Genomic DNA, 21,090 nt, shown 5'->3' with positions numbered 1-21,090 from the left:
GCGTGGGGAGAGGCTTAGGTCGGGGAGAAGGGAGCTGGGGCCAACCGTCTTGTCGTCTGTGGGGAGGGCAGGGTGGGTGCACAGAACACATCATGTGCATACTCAAGGCATGACAAGAGTGTGATGACCCGCGGGCACGTGAGATGGACACGTCGTGTGCTTTGTAAGAGGCAAGGGAAGGGAGGATGGAAGCATCGAGTCCTGGCGTGGGCCTGGGACAACCAAGGGGCACAATTGGGCTTGATGGTTTTAGGTGTGTGGAGGGCAGGCAGCACACACTCATCTGAGAACGTGCACAAGACAGTAGCCCCCAGACAACCATCCAAGGACACACACGTGGACAGCTGTCAAATGAGCATGTCCATCGTGTGATGTGTGGGGGTAGCAGACTCTCAGGGACTGCCCGTCTACCTGAGGCCCACTGGTAAGCAGCCACGGGCCCAGTGCCATTTAAAGAGGCAGGAGCAGCATGCCAGCCACAGTCCTGTCCTTGTGAACATCATGACTGGGGGTGGGGGGGGGGGTGTTGAGGAGGCTGCTAGAAACATCTGGGTTAAAGGGAGTTCTGGCTGGGCTGAAAGGAGCCTGGATGCTGGGACCTCCTCTGACATCTTCAAAGAAGCTAAGGGTTGGGGCAGGAGGCTCTGGGCAGAGCCCTGCCCTGCAGAAGTGTATTCTGGAATGAATAGGCTCCCCTCCTCAGCGCAGCTAATCTGGGGGTTACATACATGTGGACATGGACCGACACACATGTACACACCACACGCACACACACACACACACACACATGCACACGCATACATGTCAGGTGGGCAGGACTCAAATGGCAGGCAGGGAAGGGGTCAACGGTCAGTACTGGCTCAGGTCCTATTTGCAGGGTCTCGTCCTCTCCTCCCCAAGTCCTGCACACATGTGTGTACACACATCTCACGTGGCTACCTAATTCAGCGCAGGACACGTGCACCTCTGTGTACCCACCTACATGTTCACAGGGCTTCCAGCGCTGTCCTTTATCCCATTTGTGGTCTGCCTGCTCCCAGAGAACCCACAAACTGCACAGCTCTCCACATAATTGAGGGATCCCTCCATTCCTTGCCGCCAGAGAACAGTCTGCCTCGCCAGCTGGGACGGTGGCCATGCCTGATGTTTCTCAAAGCAGACATGTCCAAGGGACAGGCTCAAGGCTCTAAGTGGCCATTTAGGTATGTGTGAAATCCAGTTGCCTGAACCCAAGTTACTTGAGAAAGAGTCCATCCAGCGCATCATCTGGGGCAGGGAGGACAAACAACAGCTTCTAAGGTGAGTGTGCAGAGGCATGATTGTACGCCTGCCAGGGGCAGTCCTTGACATCTTCCCTCATTAGCCCTACTGTACTCTTCCAGGAGACAATCATGTACAAATGGGTGTGGTCCAGGGTGGGCACTATGCTGCTTATGTGAAAGCCCCCCCCCCCAGCTCCTACGTTCTAGAACTTTCTCAGCCTCGGCATTCATGAGCACACTCGTGTGTGCGCTAATTGTCCAAGGCTCAATATTGCCCTCGGGCAGAAACACAGAAAGGTGGGAATCTGGGTGTGTGTTTCCCTGTCAGATGGTCTGGTGAGGCAGGAAGCTCCACTCGCATCCCTGTGGTGGAGCAGTATGTGTGGCTGCTGTTTTGAGGAGATGGTGAAGTAGCTAATTAGCTAAGCCTGAGAAACAAACCTGGATGGGGAGCATCGCCTTAAAGGTGTATGTGTGTGTGTGTGCGCGTGTGTGCATGAGTGTGTGTATGTAAAGTCACTAAGGATACACACACACACACACACACATACAGAGTCGTATTCCAAGTAGCTTAGAAACAGGTATCTGTACCCACCCAAAACGAGTGTCTGATTTACAGCATGGAGGTGGAGGGCTCTGTCTGAAGAGAAGTTTATCAACACTTCACACACACACACACAATTTTGTTCACAAGCCCTTCACATCATCTGTTAAGGAAAATAAATTCTTTCAAACTAAGCCGGGTTGTTTATCATTTACACATACAGGCTTCCAGTTGCCTTCCCTGAACTCCAAGGCCCAACACACACACACACACACACACACACACACACGCACACAAACTTTCACACAGAGTTCCCTAGGTCATGATGTAATCCCTGGCAGCCACTGAGCCAGGAGAGTCTGTGAGTTTCTTGTACATCGCGTGAGATATGTGCCATGGTCGCTGGGCCTCCCTGGATCCTCTGAGGATGTGAATTACCCTCACACATACCTCCTGCTCCAATGTACCGCATAGGAAAGAAGGTCAGTGGAGGAATTGCTTCTGCATTGGGTTTTCACACTCACAAAAGCCCATGTACACATGTTGTATGGCCACAGATCTATGGATACACACACCCACGAACACACGTGCACACACACACACACACACACACGCACACCTGTACTACACATATGTCTATTCACAGAGGACAGGTTGGGCCATGGTGGGCTGCTGTGTTATGCTTGGCTACGGTCGTCACAGCAACCGGATAGAGAGGGAAGTTCAGACCACACAGGATGACGGTGGCAGCAATTAGAGGTTCGGGGCATCTACATACATCTACACAAGTACACACACGCTTGGGTGCCCACACGTCTTGAGCATGTGCCCTCGGCATGCATGTTGGTGTGCATGTGTGATCACGCCTGCTGTATCTATGTGCGGCAAGGTGGGGGGGGGGGAGCCAGGAACTCCGGGGTGTGCGTGAGGGTGAGAGTGGTTGGAACTGCCTGGGTCTGTTTTGGGGGTGAGCTTGGAGCAGGGGGGGGAGACTGAAAGGGAGGTGGGGGTATTGCTCCCGATGTGTGGGGAGGGTTCTGGGGAAGGGAAAGGTAGGGGCTTACAAGCCCAGTGTCCCCCCGATGGATGACGCCAAGACCACCCCCAGCACCACACAGCAAATGATGATCATGATTTTCTTCTGCATGTGGAAAGGTGAGAGAGGAAGAGGAAGAGGGCAGAAGAGGGAGAGAGGAAGATAGACAAATGAGGGGGGGAGTTGGGATGTGGGACACGAGGAAAAAAGAGAGGAGAGAAAACAGAAACAGGAAGTGGTCAGAGCCATAGATAAGGCCTCTCGCCCTTTCCGTTTCACAACTGCCACACCCCACCCGCTGACCTCCTCGACTACCCCCTGTGCCAGGCCCCCTCCTCGGCTTACCCTCCTCGCCTTGCTCTGATATTTCACAGCTTTCTTGGTGTCGGACACAGCTCGTTCCACGTAGTCCACAGAGTGCTCCACGTTGTATTCAATGCGGTCAATCATCTCACCCTGCACAGAGAAGGCACACGAAGAGGGAAGAAGTGAGGCTGGGTGTGGGAAGGGCAGCCTCGGGGCTCAGGGGGAGTGCCAGGCTGCTGGGGGGGGGGAGTGCCAGGCTGCTGTGGGGGGGGGGGAGTGCCAGGCTGCTGTGGCGGGGGGGGGGGGGGGGGGCACCTGTACCTGGCTCTCTACGAGCATGGCCATATCCACAAACATGTCGTGCAGCTCTCGGATGCTAGTTTCCAGTTTGATGATCTCATTGTGCCTTGTCTCGATCTCGTTTAGCGCCTGCTTTGTCATCTGCGAGTCCATTTTGATCTAAGGTGATGACGAGACGAAGAAAAGGCTGTGAGTACCCTTTGCCCACGGAACCGCTTCAGAGCAACAGAGGGGTTCGTTCAAATCTTCAGTCAAATTATTTACCATCCCCTGGACTTCGCTAGCATCACCTAGAAAATATGGATCGTAGAAGCGTCTACCTCAAAAGATTATTTTTGAAACTTAATGAATCTGTGTGTGGAACTTTGAATGGTTCCCCGGAATACCATACGCATCAAAGAGAAGTTTGTTGAATTACAAGATAAAGGTTGAACAGAGCCCACGCCACTGCCAACCCCACCAAGGCTTCCTGTAGTGGCACACCCGAGGAAGCCCAGGGAAAGGAGATGGTTAAAAGCTGAAAGGGTGATGTAAGACATACAGCAGGATGGCCCACGCCTTTAATCCCAGCACTCGGGAGGCAGAGGCAGGTGGATCGCTGTGAGTTCAAGGCCAGCCTGCTCTACAAAGTGAGTCTAGGATAGCCAAGGCTACACAGAGAAATCTTGTCTCAAAAAACCAAAAAAAAAAAAAAAAAAAAAGAAAGAAAGAAAGAAAGAAAAAAGAGATACAGCAGGTAGGAAAGCACTGTGCCCACAAGTCAATAGTAGCCTGCATGAGGTGGCACAGGGGATGAATAAGAAAAAAATTCACACAGGCCTCAAGAAGTCAGGAGGAGAAATCCTGGCTCACAGCACAGTGCTCCTCAGCTCCCCAGCCAGTCTAACCACAGTAGGGCCACGCCTTTCCTCTCACACCTGCCCGGGCTCCCTGTTACCACAGGCCACGCACCACCACTCAGGCAGCCACCGCTCTGTCTCCCTTTCTACCCGTATCTCCTGCCCATACTGTAAGAGCCAAGTCATCCAACAGCTGCCTTGCAAGTGCCCCCTCTTCTGTCTAGGTTTTGACTGCTCTTTTCCAACCTTCTCATGCTGAAAAGCTCATTTGTCTATTTATTTATCTAGCATATATGAGTGCTCTATCTGCATGTGCACCTGCAGGCCAGAAGAGGGCATCAGATCCCATTATAGACCGTTGTGAGCCACCATGTGGTTGCTGGGAATTGAACTCAGGACCTCTGGGAGAGCAGACAGTGCTCTTAACCACTGAGCCATCTCTCCAGTCTCCCTCATTTGTCTTTTATTTTAGATTTTTATAAAGGTTTTTTGAAACAGGGTCTCTCTGTGTAGCCTTGGCTGTCCTAGACTCACTTTGTAGACCAGGCTGGCGATCCGCTTGCCTGTGCCTCCCGAGTGCTGGGATTACAGGGCGTGCAGTGATGGCCAACACCACCACTACCAGCTGCCCAGCTTGTCTTGACTCCAGGATTAATGACCCCCAGACAACACCCAGGGATGAGTTTCACAAAATGGTTTCCACTCCGACAACGGAGTGCCAGGCGGCAGAGGTCAGCTCTTTCTTTTTTGTTGTTTTTATTTGTGTTTGTTTCATTTTGCTGGGACAGGGTCTCTCCGTACAGTCATGGCTGTCCTGAAATTTGGTTATGTAGACAAGGCTGGCCTTGAACTCACAGAGATCCTCCCTCCGGTCTCTGCCTCACGAGTGCTGGGATTAAAGGCATGCGCCACCACACCTGGCCAGAGGTCAACTCTTGCCCACTAAAGTCAGACCTCCTGCAGTCACCCACCAGGCTGCTCTCTAGTCTCACACGGAAGGATAGCGGGAGGGAGAGGAGGCTCCAGGTGACCTACACCCTATCTGCCCAGGGTTAGTTCAACAAAAACAAACTGTTCAAATACTGGTTAATTGCAAACTGTTAGCCAATCTCGGTGATTACTCTATACCTGGTCTACACTCATTTCCCAAGGGTCATCTGGCCAGGGACAGAAATGAAGCTAGGACTGGGCAGGCCAGAGCAGAAGTCCACAAGGAACAAAGAGAGCACGAGTGTGGGGAAAGCCCACCCACTCATAAACGACAGGCCAGGGCAATGAGGAAGATTTGAGCCAAACTACAATGTAACGAAACAAAAGCCTTCAAAAATGAGTGGCAGAGGACGATTGACATGCTTCAGGAGGGGGGCGGGCTGTGGGGTGGGGCGGGCTGTGGGCTCCTGTGGGGAGGGGCGGGCTGTGGGGAGGGGCGGGCTGTGGGGTGGGGCGGGCTGTGGGCTCCTGTGGGGAGGGGCGGGCTGTGGGGTGGGGCGGGCTGTGGGCTCCTGTGGGGAGGGGCGGGCTGTGGGATGGGGCCGGCTGTGCGCTCCTGTGGGGAGGGGCGGGCTGTGGGCTCCTGTAGGGAGGGGCGGGCTGTGGGGTGGGGCGGGCTGTGCGCTCCTGTGGGGAGGGGCGATGCTGTCAGTGACCAGAACGTAGAGCCCTGACTCTGAAACTAGAGTGAAGTTCTTAGCAAATTATTTTTTCACCTTCTGGCCTAGTTTTCCTCATCTGTGAAATGGGTTCTCTCTGAGATTGTGAAGAAGTTTAAATAACGGTCATAGTGGTGCATGCCTGTAATTCCAGCTGTGGCGAGAGGATTGGGAGTTTGAAATAAGCCTGGGCCACAGAGCATGATCCTGTCTCAAGAAAAAACAAACAAACAAACAAACCAACCACAAAGCAGACAACCAAATAAAACCCCTGCGATGTATAACCCAGTAAACCACTGTTGGCCATTTTTCCTTTCTGTTTTTGTTTTTGTTTTTTGTTTGTTTGTTTTTTGTTTTTGTTTGTTTGGTTTGGTTTTTCGAGACAGGGTCTCTCTGCCTGTGCTAGGATAAGAGGCCTGCGCCACCACGCCCGGCTCAATTGGCCATTTTTAAGGCGTTGCCTTCCTGGCCTGCAACTCGTGGAATCTCGCAGCTCATGGTCCAAGTTGTCCATTGTCCGAGGTTCCAGGGTGGACGTGGAGGTGACGCAAATGTTTACCCGACAGACCCAGACCCAACCGGGGGGCTCACGTCGTCCGTGAAGATGGCCAGCTTCCCGCTTTCCAACATGTCTTCCAGTTCCTCATTGGTAGTAGTTCTGCCAGCTGTGGGGAGAAAGGGTTTCTTGCTGGTGAAGCTGGCCACAGGTGGGGGGAACCCAGGAGCCACCCTCCCACCAGGCTCGGGCCAGGTGCTGCCTCCAGAGAGGCCTGGGAGTTTGGGGTGAGATGGGGCACACGCACTGATCTCCAGCTGCCGCTGGATGCGGTCCTTGCAGCGGTCCCGGTACTTGGACTGGGTTGCATTATACTCGGTCATTACCTCCACGAACTTCCGCGAGAGTGTGGAGTGCTAGGGAACCGGGGGTTTGGAGGGGAGAGAGACACAACAGGGCATCAGGGACACAAAGCCCAGAGGGCTGTATGCACAGCAGCCCACCACACTTTCAAAACCCCATACCTCCATCCTTCGCCCGCAGGCAACGCTAGGTACCGCCAGGATCTGGTCTCAGCCACAACCCCGCCCAGGGTTCCCGACCCTGCTCAGGGAGCCTTACCTGGGTTTTGCGGATGCGCAGATCGGCGGAGGAACGATTCAGGCCCTCTTCCTGCTCAATACTTTGCTCAATCGCTGCAGAGAGAAGGCAACGTCAGGCTGGAGGCCCGGGGACCGGGTGGGGCACCCGGATCTGGGGTTTAGGAAGCTCGGGAGGAAGAGACGCCATGGATGCCCAATGAAAGAGGTATATTTGAGGGCTGCCAAGTACACAGGCAGAGGGTTCGAGGGGGTTCCCTAAGACACCCTCAGAAGGTCACGGACACGTTTGCTCTGATGGAAAGAGCTCAAGACCACGGGGGTGGGGGAGGGGGGATATAGCCGTCCTCTAGCGGGGATCACCACACACGGGGACCTCTAGCTGTGTCCACAAGCAACCCCCACCAGCGTTTTGTTGTTGTTTTGGGTTTTTTGTTTGTTTGTTTGTTTTGTTTTTCGAGACAGGGTCTCTCTGTGTAGCCTTGGCTGTCCTAGACTCACTTTGTAGACCAGGCTGGCCTCGAACTCATAGCGATCCGCCTGCCTCGGCCTCCCAAGTGCTGGGATTAAAGGGATTAAAGGCGTGTGCCACCACCGCCCGGCCTTTGTTTTGTTTTTAAACAGGGTTTCTCTGTGTAGCCCTGGCTGTCCTGGAACTTGCTCTGTAGACCAGGCTAGCTTCTGCTCACCAGAGCACCCTCTCAGCTACGTTCTAACTTCTTTTGGAGATAGGAAGGTTGAGTTTTGTTTTTTGGGTTTTTTTGTGTGTATTGTTGCTATTGTTTTGTTGGGGTTTTTTTGTTGTTGTTGTTGCTGTTTGTTTGTTTTGTTTTGTTTTTTTGTTTTTTGTTTTTTGAGACAGGGTTTCTCTGAGTAGCTTTGGCTATCCTGGACGCACGTGGTAGACCAGGCTGGCCTCGAACTCACAGAGATCCACCTGCCTCTGCCTCTGCCTCCCGACTGCTGGTTGTTTTGATTTTTGAGACAGGGTTTCTCTGTGTAGTCTTGGCTGGCCTCAAACTCACAGAGAGCCCCCCTGTCTCTGCCTCCCGAGTCCTGGGATTACAGGCATGCATACCACGTCTGATGGATTCTAACTTCTAGAGGATATTTTGCTCTTCTTCAAAACCATGTCTTCCTGACTCAGATTTTCTAAGAAAAGCTTGCAGTAACAGCTTCTTCAATTCAGATCGGAAAATGCAGCAGGCATGAATCACCCAGGCTGTTGGGACTTCTGAAGGCCTCTGGGCCTGTCCTAAGAGTGCCACCTGTGCGTGTGTGCATGTTCTCCTGGCACTGGGGGAGGGACGGGGCTAGATGGCATCTCAAGGCTGTCCTGCAAGCAAGGGCAGGCACAGTGACTGAGCGCGATCAGTGGTGGCTGTGCCAGCTCAGGGAAAGCACAGGCACACATGACCCGGGATCCGGGAACCTGGTAGCCCTGCCCTGGACCTTACTATCAGTCCAGGAGCTAGGACCAAGTCTGGACAGAGGGGTCTTTTACAACAGCTGTGGGAGTATGCAGATATCAGCTGATGTTTCACACTAGAAACTAGGCCTCAAATTCATGAGAATTCGGGGCTGGAGAGATGGCTCAGTGGTTAAGGGCACTGGCTGCTCGATCTTCCGGAGGTCCTGAGTTCAATTCCTGACACCCACATGGCAGCTTACAACTGTCTGTAACTCCAGTTCCAGAGGGTCTGACACTCTCACACAGACATATATGCAGGCAAAACACCAATGCAAATAAAATAAAATATTTTAAAAAAATCATGAAGCCGGGTGTGGTGGCGCACGCCTTTAATCCCAGCACTCGGGAGGCAGAGGCAGGTGGATCGCTGTGAGTTCAAGGCCAGCCTGGTCTACAAAGTGAGTCTAGGACAGTCAAGACTACATAAGAGAAACCCTGTTTTGAAAAACCAAAAACCAAACAAAAACAAAACAAAACAAAAAATCACAAGAATTCAAGGTCACCCTGATGCTACCAACTGGAAAAAAGAAGAAAAGATAGGATCAGTTTCTCAAACCATTTTACTTTTCCTGTCTTCTGTCTGGACCTATTCCTGAACCCCTGAACACAAAGTTTTCCATGTGTTCTAGATCAGGACCCAACGGTCTGAAGGGACCACTGAGACCTAGACCTGTGACCCACCTGCCCATCTCCTCCTCCTAACTGCTGAAGTGCAGGAGCATACCACCATGTCTGGCTACAGCCTGACTTTTATGATGTTTGTTTTGAGAACGTCACCTTATAACTCTGCCTGTCCTGAAAGTCACTCTATAGACCAGGCTGGCCTCAGACTCCTCGAACTCACAGAGATCTGCCTGCTTCTGTTCCCCCAAGCACTGGGACTAAAGATGAGTGCCACCCAGTTTGGCAATTTTATGTTCTATATTTGAGATTTGTGGGGTGTTTTGTTTGTTTGTTTGTTGTTTTTTCGAGACAGGGTTTCTCTGTGTAGCCTTGGCTAGTCTAGACTCACTTTGTAGACTAGGCTACCCTCAAGATCTGCCTGCCTCTGCCTCCTGAGTGCTGGGATTAAAGGCGTGCACCACCACGCCTGGCTTTTTTTTTTAAGGTGCATTGGTGTTTGCCTGCATGCATGTCTACGTAAGGATGTCGGATCCACTGGAACTGGAGCTACAGACAGTCTGATCTTCCATGTGGCTGCCAGGAATTGAACTTGGGTCCTCTGGAAGAACACCCAATGTTCTTAACCACTGAACTATCTCTCCAGCCCCTATATTTGAGATTCTTGGTATGACTTCATATGGAGAAAAGTATTTTGCAGTCAAAAATAGAAGAAAAAATATTTATAATTTCTTCTTCAGTGTCCCCTATTATACTGAGGAAAAAAACTGAGGATAGGAACCAGCCAGAGTTGAGTTGATATCGGAGGCTGGGCTCCTCTGTGCAAACTGCATGAACATGACCTCAGAGCACACCCTGAGTGCAAAAGGCTCATTTTTATTGGTCAGCATCAGAGGCTCTCATATGGCCTCCTCTTGTCCAAAAGGACATGAAGCCTGTGTCCTCATGTCCCCGGGAAAGCCTAGTGGTCTTGGGGACAAGTTCCTGATAAAGCCCATCCAAAGCCCAGGGGTGAGCCTGGGTGCTACACGCGCTTGGTAAACACCTCCCCCGGCTGAGTTACCAAGAGCACATAGCGGCTGCTCCTTAACGCTGCTATTACCCTGGCACCAGCAGACAAGGAGGTTCCTAACCCACAGTGCCTTGAGGGAAGGTGGTTATTACCAGCACCCAAGTCCTTAAATTAGAGTGAAGACATGAGCACTTGGCAAGGCCCTCCTGAAAGCGTGCCAGCCCCTGGTGTCAGCCACACGGTCCAATCTGTCCTGAGCCGGGGATACTAATTCAGCAGCCATTTGTGGAGCCCACCTACAGGGTGCTCTGCAGAGCCCACCTACTGTGCGCTCGGTGTCGTGCTTGGAGTCTGCTCAGGACAAAAGAGCACTAGACAAAATTAACACCTCCTGGAAGAGTATTGTCTCTCTCACTCCCCACCCGCCCGAGCCCCAACTTCCTTCCTTCCTGGATTGTTTTGAAATAGGGTCTCACTATGTAGCCCGCACTCATCCGGAATTCTCACTCTTCCTGTGGCCGACCCTGAGGGTTGGGATTATAGGCCCTCCCAACCACTGTGACTGGCTGGAAATCTGTACTTTTCTTTTTTAATTTTTTTTCATTAAGAAATCTGCATTTGCCTCAAGTCTCAGGTGCAATTCAGACGGGCACTCTACCCAGTTCATTTCCCCCCATTAAATGTCAACAAATCCCCTATCAAATGTCAACAAACAATGCAGGCAAAAGTTGGCTTGCGTAGGCCGGGCAGTGGTAGCGCACACCTTTGATCCCAGCAGTTGGGAGGCAGAGGCAAGCGGATCACTGTGAGTTCAAGGCCAGCCTGGTCTACAAAGCGAGTCCAGGACAGCCAAGGTTACACAGAGAGAAGCTGTCTCGGAAAAAAAGAGAGAGAGAGAGAGAGAGAGAGAGAGAGAGAGAGAGAGAGAGAGAGAGAGAGAAACAAAAACAACAACAACAAAGGCGGGGGGTGGGGGGGGATGTCTCTTGTATGTCTCACTGTTTAGGAATCTGGCCCCAGGGAGCCTGTGAGCACTGCTTACAGAGAGAGACCTGTTTTGTCTCGTGTATTGCAGAGACCTGACTCCACAGTTGCAGGGCTGCCCTCCTCACCTTTCAACTTGGACCGGACCTTGTTTGCCGTCTTTTTTATGTCGGCCGTGAGGTCCTCCAGCTCCTGTTTAGTCTCTGGGGACAGGAGGGCAAGACAGGCAGTGAGAACCTGGATGGGGTCCCCAGCCAGGGGACAGTGGGGACCCCCCTGAAGCAGCACTTACTCTCGTCTGGGTTGGGGGCGGCGAGGATGGCACTGTGCTGTTTCTTCACCTGCTCCACGTCCTCAGACAGTTTCTCGATGCAGCCTCGGATCTCTTCCACCTGCGGCGGGAAATGAGTGACACCTCACCCAGGCTGGTGGGCCACATGAGGGAATCAGGAGAACTAGACAGTGTTTGGTGACACAGACTAAACCATAAGGCCAAGGGGTGCGCCAGAAAGAGGGAAGGCACAAGACAATGGGCGTCGTTGGGAAGGGACAAGGTCCCGGTCCAGGGATACAGGGAACTCTACCTGCTCAAAGAACTCATCCATAAAATGGTCTCGATCCACGTGGACCACTTCCTCTTCATCATCACTGTCTTTCGCCTAGAAGCAAGGCAAGGCCAGATCCATGAGCCGTCCCTACCCTGGTCCCTAAGGTTGACTCTATAGCTCCCTGGTCCTCTGCAGGCCATGGGTGCACACCATGGGTGCAGGCCACATACATGGGTGGTAGCCGCTCTAGACTCAGAAAAGGGTCCTGGTCAAGAGGGACGGCAAAGACACCAGAACCGGATGTCTTGTAGAACAACGTCATAGACACCAGGGCACCTTAAAGCGAGCCAGCTAAAGGCATGCTCTGAAAGAGGAACAGCCTTGAGTGCTCAGAGGCTCCCTGGAAAGAGACGTTAGTTAAGGCCACTGCTGTTGACCTCTGGATATGGACAAATTTCAATATTTCAACAACCAGCTAAATGCTAGCCTTGTGACAACCAGCTCTGGGCTCCCAGGAGGATTCTGGAATGATCTTCCAGGACTGAGAAAGCTACCTACCATCCCCTGCTCGGGTCTCCCTTTTCCCTGCCGCAGCCTGACCATCCATTCCCCTACAGAAGAAGGTCACATCGCCGCCAGGCTGCCAGTGCCTGATGCCAAGTTGAGCAAGCAGAGCCAGGCCCCAGGAAAGGATGGCTGAGCCATGTCGGCAGCACTCCGACCCCCTCCCCTCCCTCCTCCCACAGCTCCCTCCTCCTCCTCCCACTGCACTGTGCTCCTGGAGGTCCCTTCCCACGTTATTCACTCACTTTCTTCTAGTCCCTTCCAACCCACACACCCACCAACTCTCTCTGACTCGATTCCCCAGTTGCTAGTGCAGCTGCTCAGCCCTCCACCCTCAGGGCTCAGAGACACAAAGGGATTTTACCCACCCACACTGCCATCTCCAGGCAGGACCAGTGACACCGACAGAAGAGCTGACACGCAGGCACACAGAAATAGGGCCCCCCCCCACCAAACACCCACAGAGAGCCACACTGCTATGTTGACAATCGCTGCGCACAGACCCAGGCAGAGCCGCATTGCCGCCACGTGGACACGGGACATGGAGGAGGCTGCTGCCTGGTCACCCAACCTCTTTGAGCCCCAGGATTGCCTTCTGACCCAGAGCTGGGCAGAAGGCACAAGAGGGCTCCCCTGGGGTCCCCAGTCCTCTTTGCTCGGGACAGAATTCTCAGGGCAAAGTTGAGCTCAACCATCGACAGGCACTGAAGTCTGGAGCCCCTAATTAGCTCCAGGGGTCAGCTCGAATCACAGACAGGTTGAGCCAGAGTTCAGAGAGAACGTAGCTAAGAGAGCCTGGATGAAATCAAGACCGGAGCCACACAGCAGCTACTGAGGAGTGGAGGCACTGGACCTGAAGGGGAGCGCAGACAGGGCAGGAGCGGAACTCTGACAGGCCCTCATGGAAGTCAGACAGGCGAAGAAGGAACTACACTTGGCTCACACGTACCTCAGCCTGTTCAGACCAAACCTAGACACAGCCAGATGGGACCGAGATGCGACCGAGACACTAAGACCGCTTGGGATCCGTGGAGCAGGAGCAGCTCTGAACCCCATACAACCCAGAGGAGACTGCCTGCAGCAGGCCAGAAAAAAAACAAAAAAACAAAAACAAAACAAAACAAAAAAAACCAACACCCTATTCTACCCAGGTCTTGCTCAAACCAAACTGAAAGGTCTCAAAGACCCTGCTAGGAGTTTTGGTTTCTCTAGCCTCAACCTATCCCAGGACGGCTCCCGGAAGACGTTGGCCCCCAAAGCCCCTGAGAAGCAGGGTTCATCGTTAGGACACACCAGTTTCTTAGGGTGCGTTGCAGCCTCACAGCCTCCAGGGCCACAGCCGCCTGCTGACCCTCTCATCCTGCCCCCCAGCCACTCTCGACCAGCCTCACGCAGGGCAGGAGAGCCTTTGCTGGTCTAGGTACCTGGGAACCTTCCTTTTCTCTGCCTCTTTCCCTTTCCACACCAACTTGAAGAAGTCCTTAGTTTCTTCCTAGAGTATCCAGGCTACCTAGCTGCTTGCTCTTGAGAGAGCAAAAGAGGCAGAAGGGCATAAGTGTGCTTTGGGTTGGCTAATAACTACAAAGAGAGCCAAAATGCCTCAGTGTGCACAAACATGTCCACACTCATAATCCTTGAGCCACACAGCCCAGAGAGAAAAGCTGGACAAAGACTGTTCCCATTTCACAGACGAAGGAGCACAGAGCCAGAGGAGGAAAAGGACAATGACTCCCCGAGGGCACCAGGGAGAAAGAGACCAGAGCTCCAGGTCCAGGCTTCCCTGAAGGCTCCAAGCGGCAATCAGCGCCCTATCCACTGGCTTCCTTTTCCCCCAGGCCAGCTCCTGTTCAGGCCTCTGCGGTCATATCCCGCGCCTACCTGCAACCCAGGCAAACAGCGCCATCTGCCAGCGCCTTCTTTCATCCCGCCACCTAAACTCTGTACGGAGGAGGGGCTGGACCTCAGCTGTTAAAGAGTGTGCATTGGTCTTGAAGAGGACCCCAAGTTCGGTTCTCAGCACCCATGTCCAAGGTGGGTGGCTCACAACCACCTGTTTATAGCTCCACTCCAGGGGATTTGATGCCCTCTTCTGGTCTCTGCAGGCTCCTGCACTCACATGTACCAACCTACACACACACACACACACACACACACACACACACACACACATAAAATAAAATAAAATATTTTTTAGAGCTTGTTATGGTGGCACACACCTTTAGTCCCAGTAGGCAGGGGCAGGCAGATCTCAGCCTGGTCTACAGAGTAAGTTCCAGGACAGCCAGGGCTACACGGAGAAATCCGTCTCAAAATAAATAAATAAATACATAAAATCTTAAGAACAACACCAAAACAGAGGCGGCTCAGTGGCTAAGAACACTGGTTGCTTAGCCTACACAGGACCCAGCTCAGCCCGGGCTAGAGAATAAGATCCTGTCTCCAAACAGGCATATACCTGGCATGCACATTTTAGTTACAACAGAGGCAGAGGGAGGTGGACCTCTGTGAGTTCAAGACCACCCAGGTCTACATACTCAGTTCCAAGCCAAAACAGGACTACCTAGTAAGAGCCTGTCTAAAACACACACACATACAAACAAAGTCTACAATGACCGCTGACTGATGTCACTGTGACGCTGACAAACACTACAGAGTTTTATAAGTGCTGGGTGCTGGTCTGTGGCCTGTGTGTTCTGCACATGCGCATCCACTTAATCCGTTCTTTTCTTTCTTCCTTTTTAAGGTTTTTCGAGATAAGGATTCTCTGTGTGTAGTCCTGGCTGTCCTGGAATTACTCTGAAGACCAGACTGGCTACTCTCTTGGGGTTTTTTTGGTTTTTCGAGACAGGGTTTCTCTGTGTAGCCTTGGCTGTCCTGGACTCGCTTTGTAGACCAGGCTGGCCTTGAACTCACAGCGATCTGCCTGCCTCTGCCTCCTGAGTGCTGGAATTAAAGGCGTGCGCCACCACTGCCTGGCCTGGCTAATCTCTTCTTGACACCTCTCTCCCTCTCCCTCTCCCTCTCCCTCTCTCTCTCCCTCTCTCTCTGTGTATGTGTCTGTGTGTCTATGTCTCTGTGTATATATGTGTGTGTCTCTCTCTGCGTGTGTCTCTGTCTCTCTGTGTGTGTCTGTGTGTGTGAGTGTGTGAGGGGATGGAACTCAGCGCCTCACAGACACGCTAGGCAAGCCTTTGTCACTGAGTGACCGTGCCAGCTCTTGGTTGCTGAGGCAGTCAGACTGTAGCTCAGGGTAGCCTTTAACTTGGAATCCTCCTGCCTCTCCTTCCTGAGTTCTGAGGCTATAAATCACGTCACCACCAGACTTATTTAATTCTTCCAACAGCGTTCTGAGAGCCACATTATTGCAGCCCCTTTTATTAACAGGAGAACTTTCCGTAGAGACAGGCCAAGAGCCCAGCAGCTAAACAGCCCTGTGAGCTTCTGACCTCCAGGCCTCACAGCCTCTTTTGTCTCCTCCCACAGAAGGCAGGGGAGGAAGCAATGGGCAGGCAGGGGAATGCTGCTGCAAAGGGGAGAAAGTTTGCTGAGGTGGACTGTCAGGCCCCGTGTCTTCTGTGTGACAGGTAAGGAGATAGCTCAGACCTGCTGCCCTGTTGCCTGAGGCTTCACAGCATATAAGGCCAGAGGTGGAGCTTGAAAGGAGGACTTGTCAAGTCTCAGGGTTTTTTCCCACCCATCCTCCTGACAGTCCCTCTACAGTCCCTTGGCCACAAAGAGCTGTCCTGCTCACTCTCTTCCACACTATTTCTGTCCCTCCACCCACTTTCCCCCCCCCCCAGGGTCTCACTATGTGGCTCAGAGTAGTAGCCACAAACTTACAGCAATCCTCCTGCCTCACCCTCTCAAGTGTGAGAACATGTCCAGCATGCAGTTCTTCACATTTTATCTCACAATCAGTCCACAAGGTAGATGCTCTTACTCCTTGTTGACAGGTAAAGAAACCGAGACACAGAAAGATCACATAACTAGTCCGAGGGTGGCCATCCAGTGATGTCTTGGTGGATGTGGCCATCCAGTGACGTGTTGGTGGGTGGGTGGTCATCCAACGATGTGTTGGTGGATGGCAGGGCATTGCCACCACCTCCCAAACACCTGAGAGGACTCGATTTATAAGAGCTCCTGTCACTAGAAGCTTCCTTGGCCTTGAGGTGCATCCAATCCAAGCTCCCAGGTTCCCTCTAGCCCCCTTAAAGTCAAAGTTTCTCACATCAGCAACAAGAGGGTTTTGATGTGTGTGAGAGAGTGTGTGTGTGTGTGTGTTGGTGACTGAACTGAGGGTATCACATTTACACATTTTTTTTTTGGTTTTTCGAGACAGGGTTTCTCTGTGTAGCCTTGACCATCCTGGACTCACTTTGTAGACCAGGCTGGCCTCGAACTCACAGCGATCCACCTCTGCCTCCCGAGTGCTGGGATTAAAGGCGTGCGCCACCACACCCGGCCAAATTTACACATCTTTACCCACACGACCATATTCCTGCCCACCCAGCCTCCTCAGGGTGCGAGCGCTACGGCATCAGGTGGCCCCCTGCACCCCTCACAGTGCTACCCATCTGCCTCCTTAGCCTGGGCCTCCACCCATCCATCCCAACCTCCCACGGTCCAGCCTGGCCTTCACGGCTCCTTTTCCTCTACCGGCCCACCTCGCCCACCTGCTCCTTCTCCCTCCCGATCTCCTTCCTGCCTCCCCGAGTCAGTCCCTTCATCGAACAAACACGGACAGTTGGAGGGTGAGCAAGCCCAGGCAGGGAGGGCTCGCAGGACTGCCCTCCAAGGAGCCCAGGTCCAGTAGAGAGGGAGACAGTGAAAAATGACTAGGGGTGCCTCAGTGTGGAAAGTAGCTGGGAGGGTGTGACGGGAGAATGCGTGTCACTTCACTCAGGGTGGCCAGGGAGAGTCTTTCTGAGGAGGTGTCATTTGAGTTGAGTCCAACTATGCTGTAATGTGGGAGAGGCCGGATTTAAGGCCATAGGAGTGGTGCTCCGGGCAGAGGAAACAAGTGGGAAAAACTCAAGGCAGAGAGAAGCTCAGTGACAGACGGAAGTGAAAGGCACAGCTAGGCCTCTGCACACAAACCCGGAGGCCTTCTTCACGTCAGGCTTTCTGGCCTTTCCCCCCCCTTCCCCCCCTCCCCCTTTCCTCCCCTGTCCTCCCACCCCAAGCTGGCACAGGTCCTCCTGTTTTCTCTCCCTCGACCCTCTGATGGCTCTGTGACATGCCTGGCTTCCTCCTTGGCCCTGGGACACCTGCTTGACTGATACGTCCTAGTTCCCAACCAAAAGTGCCGGGCAACCTGAGACAGAAAGCTGTTCAACACGGCCTCCGCCAGCTGAGGGACCGCCGGCGCTTCTGGAAAAATCTGCCTTTTTTTTTTTCTCCTGTAGCCCTCAGGTGATTCCAAAATCAGAATCAGTTAGGAGTCATCCAGAGGGGCTGATGTGATGCTCCAGAGAAACTGGAAGTCACCTGAGAACAGCAACCACAGAGCACCGCTGTGCAGCACGCTCTTTCGGAGACACCTTGTAAGTATTAATTAACTTTTACTTCTCAAAATAGTCCTGCGAAATGAGGTAGAACCCTTACTTTCAAATTACACATGAAGAAACTGAGGCTGGGATGTAGCTCAACGGCAAGAAGACTGGCCTCATGTATTTGATATCCTCAGTTCAATCCCGGGGACCAGAGACACAGACAGACAGACAGACAGACAGACAGACACACACACACACACACACACACACACACACACACACACACACACACATCCCACACCACACACACTCCTGAAAACCAACAAAAACCCACCCACCCACCACCAAACCACCCCAAGCACCAGATAAGTTAAGTAACTTGCTCAAGGTCACACATGAAGTAACTAAGCGAGGACGTAAGGCCAGCCAACCAGGCTTCCAAGTCTGAGGCCCTCAGCCTCTGTATGATAAACAGATTTAGAAAACTCCTGGGGGAAGACTACAGGGCCCCCCACCCCCACCCCCACCCTCACAAGACAACCAGGCTCCTTCCCCGTCTTCTCCTCTGGCTTCCCAAAGCTCGGCTTTCCACTCTGGCAGAGACTTTCACACTCCAGACATCTGCAGCCCCTCTCCACCGCGCGGGCTCTGCTCCCTCCCAAACCTCCACTTTCCCTAGGCTGTGACTAACAGCAAAGCCATCAGTGTCCACCCAACCCCCTGAGGCCCAGCCCTCCACACCAGCTGCCTCCCGCCTCAGCCACTGACTGGCCACAGGTTTCCTCACCTCTGGGCAGGGAGACCTGACTCACTCAGAAGAAAACTCCCCGCTCCTGTCTCCTTCGCCCTCTAATTATACCGCAGTTCCACCCCCACCTCATCGCGTTTCTCTAGATTTGGGAGTCAGGGAATATTCTTGGCTGCTGGGGATCTGAGTTCGAATTCTATCTTCTCCTTTGCTTGGTTGTATGGCCTGGAGAAATTCTTTAACCGCTCTGGGCTTCAGTTTTTGTTGTTGTTGTTGTTGTTGTTGTTTTTTAATATTACCAGGAAGTTGGTTGAGACCTAATGCGATTGCCATGACAACCTGCTTTGCAAACTGCACCTGGAGAGGAGTCTGCACACTGAAGCTGCTGGTCTGGGTTTGAATCCTGCCTTTTTTCTAGCTATGTAACTTTGGCCAAGTTCCTTGACCCCCTCCGAGCCTCTCTGTTCCCTTTTCTGTGAGGTGAGATCATGTTAACACCAGCCTCACCGGGTTGCCGGGAACCAGAGGTGCTTTCCTGTAAGACGGGCAGGACAGAGTTGCCATCGCTACTATCGTCTTCCTCACGCAGTAAATAATCCTCAACTCCCCTCCCTCTGCTGTCAGCTCCTCCTCTCTCCCCACTTCAGGCTGCCTCTACAAGCAAGTCACTTGCCTCTGTGCTCCCTCCCTGTATCTCCTGTGAACTGGGGTCCTCAACCCCAAACCCCACCTTTGGAGGCTCTCTAACAACGGAGCTCCACGTCTCTACTCTCAAACGTGTGTTTCAAAGGCCCTGGGGTGTAACCCTATGTCAACTTGGCTGGGCCCCTGGAGGCCCCTGAGCCATTTGACCTGTGCCACACACACACACTTGCTTGATGACCTTGGGCCAGTCCCTTCCGATCCCTGAACCTCAGTTTCCCCGTCTGTTAGGTGGAATAACCATCTCTTAGAATTCTGGCATAACCCACTCCATTGGGGCACAGAGGCCGGTGGCCACCACCATCACACAGCCGACGGCCACCTCAGCCTCCTTGGGCCCATGTCACTCCCGAGATGGCTCAGCACCCTCCCTGCTCATTCATCGGGCCCGTCACAGTCAGTCACAGTCACAGTCACAGTCCCTCCAACGAGCAGCCTCCTCTGCAACCTCCTGGCCTAGCCTCCCCCTCAGCTCTGCTGGCCAAGCCTCCTGCAGCCCGGCCCCTGGCAGCCAGCAGCCTGCCCTGGCTGCTCCCATGCCCCAGTTCCCCCAAGCACTGTGTGGCCTATGTCACACAACCCAATTCTGTGACCTGCTGGGTGGGTGGATCTTTCTCTCCTCTCCCCACCTTTGGGGGGGGTCACCTCAGCTGAGGCTCTGGCCCTGAGGGAACTCAGTTACCCTCCCCCCTACACTCCCCCCTCTGAGCAGTGCCCTCTCCCCACGGAGCAACACACCAGTGCGCGTGCGTGCACACACACACACACACACACACACACACACACACACACACACATCACCAATGCCACCACACACTTCATTCATTGCCAGGTGCTGGCATCTAGTCCCAACCTGTGTCCTCCATAGCATCCCAAATCTGGGTCCTACTGGGCCCGGCCTGGCCAGTAACCATCTCCATCCGCCTAATTTGACAAACCTGCTTCGGGGATGATGCTGTCCCCGAATCCTCTCTTGACATTCACTCTAACTCATCCCCAGGTTAGATTCCAAGGCCCTCCTGGGCATGTGGGCTGCCCAGGCCCCTGGGACCTCTCCTGCCCCCTTGTGTCTTAATGGCCTCCAACTCCTTCTGGCCACTGTCCTCCGATTGCAGGTTCACTGGAGGTATCAGGTGCCAGAAGATGTAAGGGTTCCTGGCTTGCAACCTCTAGTCTCATCATTTGCCCCCCCCCCTCCATGTCCCAGAACCTCCCCCACTCCATCCCCATGTGCTCCCCAAATACAGGGTCCCGCCTCCCCACCTCTCCCATCCCCTAGCTCACACTCCGCAGCTCCTGAGTGCGATCCTTCATCCTGCGACGGGCTCCTCCTCCCCTTCTTCGTCCTCCCGCCTCCGCTGCTGCTCTCTGCCTCTTGCCTCTGTGCAGGAGGCCGGGGTCTGGGGGTACCGGACTAGACCTCCGAGGGATGTGCGGGTAAGGTGCGCGGCGGCGGCGGCGGCGGCGGGGGGGTGGGGGGGCGGGGAGCTGAGCAGGCAGAGACAGGGGCCTGGGCCGACTGGGCTCTGCCTGGGCTGCGGTGGCGATGCGGCTGCGGCACAGGGTTGGATGGAGGGATGCGGGAGCCGAGGCGCGGGGGAGGGGGGCGGAGGGAGGTGAGGAGGAAGGGAGGGGGGGAGCGGAGGGGGCGGGGAGCAGGGGGCATGCGCAGCGCCCCGGGCTGGGGGCGCCTGGGGGTTGTAGTCCGGGGAGGGGCACCCACGGGAGGGGCACTGGGGAGGCCCAGAAAAGCAAGGTGGGGGTGGGGTGGGGGGGAGGGGGCAGAGTCTAAGAAGCAGGCACAGGGATGCGGAGGCAGGGACAGAGATGCTGGGTGAACTGCGGTTGGGGTCAACTGGCAGAAGGGATGTCTAAGGCAGTGTACCTGCGTCTCCGTGAGCCTGCCTACGCAGGACC

At 53.8% G+C, this 21,090-nt stretch overlaps 1 protein-coding gene across 1 annotated transcript; it reads right to left on the bottom strand.

Moving 5' to 3' along the window:
* Positions 1-1,978: 1,978 nt before the first annotated feature.
* Positions 1,979-20,668, bottom strand: STX1B (syntaxin 1B). Its single transcript, XM_084772820.1, has 10 exons — positions 20,458-20,668; positions 11,704-11,778; positions 11,412-11,511; positions 11,248-11,322; positions 7,054-7,127; positions 6,740-6,848; positions 6,528-6,601; positions 3,470-3,607; positions 3,188-3,298; positions 1,979-2,947 (listed from the first exon to the last, which is right to left on the bottom strand). Exons 1-10 carry the CDS (start codon positions 20,485-20,487, stop codon positions 2,867-2,869), a joined length of 867 nt encoding a protein of 288 aa, XP_084628946.1. The 5' UTR covers positions 20,488-20,668; the 3' UTR covers positions 1,979-2,866.
* Between the last annotated feature and the right edge of the window lie 422 nt (positions 20,669-21,090).

This window comes from Acomys minous (assembly GCF_964271855.1).
Source record: "Acomys minous genome assembly, chromosome: 2".
NCBI classification, from domain to species: Eukaryota; Metazoa; Chordata; class Mammalia; order Rodentia; family Muridae; genus Acomys; species Acomys minous.
The sequence above is the reverse complement of the archived record's forward strand: the minus strand, read 5'-3'. Positions and strand labels throughout refer to the sequence as shown.